At 65.9% G+C, this 8,960-nt stretch overlaps 1 protein-coding gene across 4 annotated transcripts in view; it reads right to left on the bottom strand.

Annotated features, from left to right (window-relative positions):
• Nucleotides 1–2,391: 2,391 nt before the first annotated feature.
• Nucleotides 2,392–8,960, bottom strand: part of STRN4 (striatin 4) — a 20,814-nt gene continuing 14,245 nt past the window's right edge. For 3 of the 4 annotated variants that reach the window (XM_077747425.1, XM_077747427.1, XM_077747428.1), the window contains 9 exons: nucleotides 7,733–7,908; nucleotides 7,601–7,648; nucleotides 7,182–7,303; nucleotides 5,912–6,082; nucleotides 5,652–5,792; nucleotides 5,203–5,301; nucleotides 5,001–5,087; nucleotides 3,532–3,767; nucleotides 2,392–3,273 (listed from right to left, as the gene is read on the bottom strand). In XM_077747425.1, coding sequence (XP_077603551.1) covers nucleotides 3,598–3,767; nucleotides 5,001–5,087; nucleotides 5,203–5,301; nucleotides 5,652–5,792; nucleotides 5,912–6,082; nucleotides 7,182–7,303; nucleotides 7,601–7,648; nucleotides 7,733–7,908 — 1,014 coding nt within the window. In that variant the 3' untranslated portion in view covers nucleotides 2,392–3,273; nucleotides 3,532–3,597. Of the gene's footprint in view, nucleotides 3,768–5,000; nucleotides 5,088–5,202; nucleotides 5,302–5,651; nucleotides 5,793–5,911; nucleotides 6,083–7,181; nucleotides 7,304–7,600; nucleotides 7,649–7,732; nucleotides 7,909–8,960 lie in introns of all 4 variants that reach the window. The other variant, XM_077747426.1, reaches the window with a different exon arrangement.

Below are 8,960 nucleotides of genomic sequence, written 5' to 3'. Positions count from 1 at the left end.
GAGTCTGTGGCTCTTTTTCCCCCTCCAAAGTTTAACTCTGCGGCTGCGGCCCAGGAGGAAGTGTCCGGAGCGATGGCGCAGTCAGCCAATCCGCGCGGGGCTCGGTGACGTCAGAGATGGGCGGAGCCAGTCGAGGGGCCGGGGGCGGAAGGAGAGGGCGGGCCGGGCACCTCCGAGTGGGGGCGTCACCTGCCCCGCCTGGGTCCGGCTGTCTGGGGTGCGAGATGCAGGGCAGGGATCCGGGACTGATTCCTGCCCCTCAACACACCCAAGTCTGGAAAGTTAACTATTCCCAGAGCCGGAGAGGAGGGGCCAGCCACCCTCATTACCGCCGCAGGTCGCGGGGGCCCGGGCTGAGGAGGCGCCTGGCCCTTTAAGGAAGGGGGCCCGTCTAGCCTGGCCTGCATCCGGCGCCCACCGCAGGGGAAAGGGTGGGAAACTGGTGTCGGGGGCCAGCCCGCTCTGGGATCGCTGGCCTCGGCCTGCCTCTTCTCAGAGCGTCGTCCTCCCCACCCCTACCCCCGCCCCGCCCAGGAGAGGGGGGTGCTGTAGAGATCCCCCAGCCCATTACACAGGTGGCAAGACAGAGGCCTCCAGATGGGCAGAAGGACCTTGACTCATGTCTGTCTCTGGCAAACTTGGCAAGGTGCACGGAGAAACCTGGAGGGGCCAGAGCTGGATTATCTGTGCAGGGAAGAGCCAGGCACAGACAGGGCCGGCAGAGAAGGGGTGTAGTTTCCTTTCATCTGCTTGCCACTCTGGCCCAGGAGAGCCACAGACCTGGGGGTGCTGGAAGGGCCACAGCAACCAGGGAGCACGGCATCCCCACCCCCACTTGCAGAGGAAGAACAGTCTGTTCCTCTGAGCCTGTCGCTCCATCTGTTAGATGGGACTGTGACAGGGCTGAACCCAGAGGGTCTTTGAGGGGATTCATGAGATTGTATGTCGGTGCCTGGCACACAGCTGAGGTTCAGTAGGTGGTGGCCGTCACTATAATTTGCAGAGACAAAGGGGTGGGCACCTCGAGCACTGAGGTGTCAAGTACAGTTATGTTCATCCAGCCAGTCATCCCAGAGGCATTGAACGCCGGCCTACTATGTGCCAGGCTTGTCATAAAACAGCTCTCCCAGCCTGTTCAGGGGCTATTGAGACTCGATCTCTCTTCCGCAGCTAACAATGAGAGAGATGGGCCACCTGGCCACCTGCGTTCCAGAGAGGCAGGGCTGGCTGGGGAGGGGGGCCTCGAGACGGGCCTCCCTTCCTGGTAAAGGGCTGCTGAGGGCAGCTGAGGTCGGTACAGTAGTGACTCTGCCACCACATCCGGGGGCTGGCTGGGGCTGGGGAAGGAAGGAAGTCTGAGGCTGGAGTCAAAACCCAAACCACCACCTGGGGAAGCTTCTCAGAGCCCAGAGGGATGAGGGGTGAACAAGGCCACGTGGAGCTCACAGTTAGGCTCCTGTCAGTGTCACCCGATGGCCATCTGCCAACCTGCCTCCTTCTCTGAGCGGCCCCGGGGCCCCAACTGGGGCCGGGTCCTATTCTGGGCACCAGGGCACAGCCCTTGACAATCCAGGGGCGGGCATTGGCATTATGCCCATTGTACAGACCATGCCGAGACCCAGGGTGTGCAGAGGGAGTCCCACAGGACTGGATACAAATTCTGAGGACCTGCTGGGCACTCGGAGCAGCCCCCACCTGTGTCTCATTTTCTGTAACTTGGGCTAATGACGCCCACTATGGAGGGCGTCGTGAGGACCCACTGAAATAGCACATGAGGCACCTAGCATGACATCTGGCTCCCACGAGGTGCGTAACTGACCACCTGGATAGGACCGCCGCGGTGAAGGGACGGGGCTCGTCAGGGCACAGGCGGTGAGGGACCCACCAGCAGGGCGGAGGCATTCTGCAGGCAGGCCCCAGGCTCTCCCTTCCCACTCCAGGTTGCCTGGGGCTCCAGGGAAGCCTGGCCCACGTGGGGAGGGCAGGGGAGGAGGGGAGGTAAGTACTCAGGACACTCAGGAAGAACTCTCTGGCCTCCTACCACCCATCACACCCGGGGGGGGGTGGGGAGGGGGAGCCATGAGCTGTCACATCAGGTCGTGTTTCTCAGGCTTCTGCCCCCAGGCTGCTGCTGAGGCCCCTGGGGAAGGAGTGTGCTTAGGAACAGAAAGGAGGGGCCCGGGGAGATTCGGTCCTGTGCCCCCATTTCCGGCCCTCCACCCACACCCCGCCCAAACTCTGGGCCCCTCTCTGGCAACCCCCCCCAACCTTACCACAAAACCCCAACCCATCACCCCCTCCCTGAGCTCCACCCAGCCCAGGCAGAACCCAGCACCCCTCTCCTGAAGTCCCGGGTCCCCTGAGCCCCTCAACAGTCAGCACCACCACCCATCTTACTCCAAAGGGTTTATTGAGACAAGTTTCACATCCAAGTCCAGGGCAGAGGGGATGGGGCTTATAAACAGGAACCTTGAAGGGGGCCCGAGGNGGGCTCCATTAAAATCCCATTTATTTATACAGATATACAGGGAGCTGTGGGGGACCCGGGGGACCCCCTTCCAGCCTCCAGGCCCCAGGGAGGGGCGAGAGACGGCTCTCTCTCCCCATGGGTGACCCTGTGGGGGCTGGGGGGCTGCCCTTGGAGGAGTGCTGTGGGAGGGGGAGAGGGCTGGGCGCCTCCCCCAGGGCATCACCTGGCCCCAGGTAAGGTTACTGGCCCTGGGGGCGCTGGGTAGTGTCCAGAAAGCTGTGCTGGGAGAACTGGAGGAGAGGGTGGTGGACCCGAGCGTGCTGCTAGGGCGGCCCAGGCCGGGCGCTCCCCCACCGAGGACGGCCCAGGGTCCAGCTGGCGCCATGGCTTCCCGGGGTTACCCAGGGCAGGGGCGCCTGGGGTTCCTCCTGGCACAGCTACCTCCCAGGTCTGGGTAGGGGGAGGCGTGATCGGGGTTCAAAGAGAGAACCTGGCACCTTCTGGCGTCTTGGAAAAGCTGATCCCCAAGGACACCCGGCCCTGGCTGTGCTGCACCCAACAAGGCAGCTCAGATACCAGGACTGGGTGTCAGGGCGCAGAGAGGACATTCCCCGAGGCCGTCCCGGAGGGGGAGTCCTGAAGGAGGAGACTCCCCAGGCTGGATGCCTGGGGAAGGGGAGGCTGTGGGGGACGGCCTCCCGGGGAAAGGGCCTCCCGGGGAAAGGGCCGTTAGCACCACCAGGTTCCGAGGCAGGTGGGAGGAGGCCGGGCCTCCGGGCCTCCAGACCGAGGCTGGGCGTCGCCTGAGGGAGACAGAAGGGAAGGGAGACTGGACCCTCATGACCCCGCGGGTACAGGAGGTCAGGCCTCAGCCTCCTCTCTCGAGGCCCAGGGGCTACCTGGATGATTCGCACAAGGGGTCCGGCTACCACCTTGGGAACGTGGCAGCCTCCTCAAGGGCCAGGCAAAGGGATGCGTCTGAGGTCCCGTTTAGGGGTGAGGACGCAGAGGGTTTCTAGAAGCCGTCCCGGACCAAGCCTTGCTCCTGCCCAGCCCCTCACCTCAGTCCCGCCTGCCCGGCCCCAGTCCCCAGCCGGCGTGGCGGCCGGGGCGGGGCCAGGTGGGCATCATACGAAGACCTTGGCCAGGGCGTCGGCGCCCGCGCTGGCAATGAGGGCCTTGCTGGGGTGGCACGCGACCGCGTGGATGGCCTCCTCGTGCTTCTTGCGGTGGGCCGTGATCTCCTGCACGCACGTCTTGTTGTCCAGGCTCCACAGGCGAAGGGAGCAGTCGTGGCCTGCGCGGGTGAGGGGGCGGAAAGCGCTGGCCCCCGTGGTGCCCCGGTTCCCCTGAACCTCCCCCCGAAGCAGCCTGGCCTCAACAACGGGGGCCCCCCCATCCTCTCAGCCCCCAGCTCTACCGGCCACCTCCGGACACCAAGCCCGAAGGAGTACGCTTTCAGCCCAGCCTCCTTCCATCCAGCGACCAAGGATTCACCAGGCACTGGGACCTGGGGGCCCAGCGGACAGGCTGGGCAGACCCCCCACCCCAGTTCTGTCGATGTTCGGACCCGGCACCCGGTAAATGAGAAAGGAGGAGAGGCGTACCAGGCGGACAGCAGCCCTGAGTACAAGCCGGTCGGCGCGATGCCAGAGCGGCCGGGGGAGGAGCAGGAGGCACAGGAGGGTTGGCAGGGGAAGGTTCTGAGGACGCGCAGGGGCGGGTATGGCTGCAGCAGCGGGAGCAGGAGCATGGAGAGGAGGAGGGCAGGGAGTGGGGGTGGGGGTGGACAGGGCTGGGCCTTGGGGCAAGAGCCACCTACAGAGATGTTCTGACTTCTGCGTCAGAAAGACTAGGCTGGCTGTGGCACAGACCCGCTCGATTTGTCGCTTATAAAGGGAGGCCCTGGGCCCTGTCCCAAATCCTCTCTGCCCTGGGCCTGACCTTCCTGACTGCCCCTCTGCCACCATCTGCAGGGCCAGCGGCTACCATCATGGGGCAAAGACCAAGCCGCGGGGGGAGCAGGCCCAGCCACGGGCTCTACTGTCCCCTCTGGGTGCCGGCTCGCGACATCCCACACACTTGCCAGGGGGAGCAGCGGCGCCCCTGATGGCCCGGGCACACCCTTCCCTGCCCTTCCCCTCTGCGCAGGCCGCACCCCTCCTTTCTAGGCAAGGCCCCACGGAGGCTGGGCCCCAGTGCCCTTATCCACAGAGCACGTGGCACCTACTACCAATCCCGTGGGGACTGAGAACCAGACCCGCCCAGACTCTGTTCCCGCAGCCGGCCCACCCGGCCGTGCCCAAAGCGCGGAACTTCTGGGAGCCCGTGTCCGGTCTGCGCGGTGGGCATAACGTGCCCACCGAGGGCGTGTTTGGGTGAGACGGGAAGATGTGCGCAAGAGCGTTCACTGGGCTGCGCGTGCGCCGTGCCTGCGCCCTGCCGCCGGGGCCCTGGACACCCCCGCGTCTCCTCCTCTTGGCCGCCCACACAGCCTTGCCCCTCAGGAGCCAGGACGGTCCCCACTTACTTCCCGACATCAGGAACACGCCGTTGGGGTCCACGGCTAGGCAGGTGACCGCGTCCAGGTGGGCGACCATGGAGTGCACAGACTTCCCTGGAGGACAGATGGGGGGGATGGTGGGTCGCTCTCCCTGGGCGGGAGGTGAAGGGCCCGAGGGGACACCGCGAGCGAGTGCGCTTGAGCGGGCGCCGGGAAGGCCGGGCCTCACCTGTCCGGCTGTCCAGGAAGCGGATGCCCCTGTCGTCGTGGGCGGTGATGGTGAGGGGCTGGTGCGGGTGGCTCACCACCTGGTTGATCTGCGTCGGGCCTGGACGGAGAGGGGAGGGGAGGGTGTCGGGGGAGCAGGCAGACCCGGACACAGACCAGAGGAAGAGAAGCACGTGCCGCAGCCCTGCCCTCTGCCTGCGGTCCTGGGCTCCCCGCACGGGCCGTGTGTCGTGCCAGCAGGCTTGACGGGTGAGTCCCTCATGATCTTTGTCCCCTGAGCCCTCCCGAGAGCCCCACTCGCACCACGAGGGCGGCTGCTGGGACCTTATCTCCTTCCTACCCAGAGCCCCCGAGAGGGCAGGGAGCCGTCTTCCGCTGACCAGACACCGGCTTGGCGGGGCCACAGGAGGCACTCAGTAACTGGCCACTGGCCCCGGGCCCCCCCCTTACCGCTGCTGCCCCGGGATTCCAGCGAGAGGAGGGCACTGCCAGCCTCTAGGTCGTACAAGACGGTGTCGCCAGAGCGGAAGGAGGCCACGATGTGGGCGGGCTCGGTGCTGGTGAAGGCCACTGAGGTGGGGATCCCGTGATCTGAGGGCAGAGGGCGGGAGGGCTGCCTCACAGACCCGGCCCTGCCCTGGGGCCCTCGTGGGGAGTCACGTTCCTGTGACGTGTTCACCCCCGCCCCCAGCCCCGCTCCCCCCACTCACCGCTGGCCGTGAGGAAGGTACAGAGGCAGGTGGGGCTGCTGCTGCTCGGGTCCCAGATGCGAATGGTGCCGTCGGCAGAGCAGGAGGCCAGGCGCTGGGAGGCGGGACTGAAGGCCAGGCCCCACACGGCGTCCGCGTGGCCCTCCAGCACGTGGCTCAGCACGCTCGGGTCTGGGGCCCCCGAAGGGAGGGAATAAGCTGGTCAGGGCCACCAGCCCCCGACGGCTGCAGGACACCGACCCTGCTGAGAGCGGGGCTGCCTGGAGCCGCCTGTTCACCCAGCTTCTTCCCAGGCTCCTCCTGCCCTCGGAGCTGTGGCTGCTCACGCGGTCACCCCCTGCCCTGCTGGGAAGGTTTCAGGGCCCAGAACGGAAGCTCCAGGGGGAGGGGGGTGCCCCGCTATTCACCGCCATCCCCGCGGGGCGCCCTGTAGTGCCGGGCACCGAATGAGCGCTCCAGACACAACTTTTAGGACTCGGTGAAGCGGGGAAGGAACAACGGTGGCTCTGTGGCCCTGAGGCCCCTTGCAGCTGGGGACCTATGGGTCACCCCCACCCTCCACCTGCCTGTCCCGCCCTCAGGGCACAAGCCCTGGCCACTCTCTCCAAAGCCCTCTGGTCCCTCCCACCTCCACCTCCCCCATCACTCAAGTTCACACAGCGTGCTCAGGTCAGGCCCAGCCGACCCCTGATATGTGGCAGCTCGCGGGGCCCAGAGCACAGACTACCTGAGACTGACCCTTGACCTTTCACAGGGTGGGACCCTTCCTGGGAAGACACAGGCCTCTAAACTCTGCCATGAGAAGACGCGGCAGAGCCACGCGTGTGATCAAGAAAGTTCTCAGAAGACGCGTCAGAAGGTGGGGGCCGTACGACACACAGAAGTAAGCACGATCACTTTTCCACTGAACCCGTAAAGGGGCACCAAGGACCGAGCACAGACCTCCTACGACCTGGCCCGACTAACTCATGCCTGTCACCTGCCCCCTCCTCAGCGACTGCCTGCGCTCAGCCAAGAGGACACAGCAGGGCCCCGGCGTCGCGTGGACCTCGAGCCCGCTCACCCGCCAGCTCCTGGACGAAGCAGCCCCCCCGCCGCCGCTCTCCTGCCTGCTCAGCCCACCCCACCGGGCAGAGGTGCAACACGCGGCTCTGGGCTCACCCAGGCTGGGGGCGCACAGAGCTCCCCCCCACCGCCCCTGCACTGCTAGGCAATGAAGAGGCTCCAGCGGACCCGGGGGGTGGGGGCCAGACGAGGGAGATGGCCTCACCGTAGCCATCATAGGGGTCCACGTTGAGGTCCGGAATCTTCCAGCTGTGGATGCGGGCATCGGCCCCGCCGCTGTAGCAGTACTCGCTGTTGCTGCCCACAGCTACCGCCAACACGGGGCCCCTGGAAGGTGCAAAAGCGGCGAAGCAGAAATGAAAACCTCAGTCTCGGCCCCCCTCCAGCCCCCTCCAGGGGATCCTGAAGTTCTCTGCTAGATTTTTCAAGGTTGGCCAAACGGAATCTGGCATCTGGGGCTCCAGCTGTGCCCCCCAGACCTGCCTTCCCCTGGCTCCCCACACTCATCTCCTCCTCTCGGCTGCGCCAAGACCCAGCTGCGGGAGCACTATCTGCAGAGCACCGAGAGCCGGGGTGCGCGGGTGCGGGCAGAGGGCCGGACCGCCTCTGGGGGTGCTGGCCTACCTGTGAGCCCGGAAGGCGTGGATAGGCTCCACATCGAGCGCGGCATTCCTGAGGGGAGGCAGAGGGGCTGGCTGTCACCCTGAGCCCAGACGCCCCCTGCCCTCCCCCCACCCCAGCCCGGGGCAGCCTCACTTTTTGGCCGTGACGGCTTTCTGCAGGTTCCAGAGCTTGAGCGTGCCGTCCTCGGAGGCGGTGAGCAAGGCGGACTGGCTGTGGTGGAAAGCCAGGGAGCGCACGCCGTCGTAGTGGGAGCGCAGGGTGAATTTGGGGTTCCAGGTCTTCTTAAAGGCGTCTTTGCTGTCCGAGAGCTGGGGTAGGGGGAGCTGCCTCAGCGTCCCCTTGATCCGGCAGACGAGGCCGGCCAGCCAGACCCACACGGAGCACCACCGCCGCCAGCCCTTAGCCCCACGCACCCTGCCCTCGCTCCCCACCCTCGGGGAGCCCTGTGGTGTGTGGGGACCCGGTGCACTCTGGGCAGCAGTCAGCTCAGAGGGGGCCTGGGGAAAGCAGTCAGGTCAGTGCCCCCAACAGTGCCAGGACCGTGAACTCTGAGCGGCTAGGAATCGCAAATGCACTGGGAAGGGTACCCGAGAGCCTGCCGCCTCCGCAGGCGTCAGTGAGGCTTTCCTGAGGTGTCAAGGGAGTAAGACTCAATCAGATCGGGCGAGGGGACTGAGGGAGGACCCTGCGTGTGCAAAGTCCCTGAGGCCGTAGGAGCAGCTCTAGAGCCCGAACGGTGGCCTGGGTTGTAGAGAGCAAGGGAGAGCGTGGCAGGAGCCAGGGCCGGAGCCGCTTCTAAGGACCCGTATCTCCTCCTAAGTGACCGGGGAGCCGTGGAAGAGTTTAGAGCGGAATGATACGGATGGGGGAAGATACGAGTGGCTGCAGAGAGGCTAAGGGGCCCAGAGAGAAGTCTCTCGGGGAAAGAGGGGGCCCGGAGACCACATGCTGGGGAGTGGACAGGGACAGGTGTGCGCAGAAGGGAGAGCCCGGGTGCAGAACCCACAGGTCGCTGGGGGAGTCCCGGAGACCCTGCACATGCCCTAGCGGATGGTGGTGTCCCTCTCCGAGCAGGGGACCCAGGGGACCCAGGGGCAGCCTCTCAGGAAGGAGGAAGAGCAGACTGTCACACAAGACTCCATGTCCTGCCCCAACACAGGCCGCACACGTGATGAAGCCCTCTGCCTGGGCTCTATCCCCAAAGGTCCCCACCAGTGCTGGCACCGCTGCCCTTGCTCTTTAGGGCCAGAGGCTCTGCCGCTGTGCGGCTACCTCCCCACAGGCACACGTGCCTGCGCGAAGCCTCTGCTCTGCACCCTGCCCCCCGGTATCCCACAGCAGCATCCTCAACCGTGCTGGG

Source organism: Crocuta crocuta, unplaced genomic scaffold (assembly GCF_008692635.1).
Source record: "Crocuta crocuta isolate KB4526 unplaced genomic scaffold, BGI_CrCroc_1.0 scaffold334, whole genome shotgun sequence".
In the NCBI taxonomy this organism is placed as follows: domain Eukaryota; kingdom Metazoa; phylum Chordata; class Mammalia; order Carnivora; family Hyaenidae; genus Crocuta; species Crocuta crocuta.
This window is presented reverse-complemented; position numbering and strand designations above follow the sequence as displayed.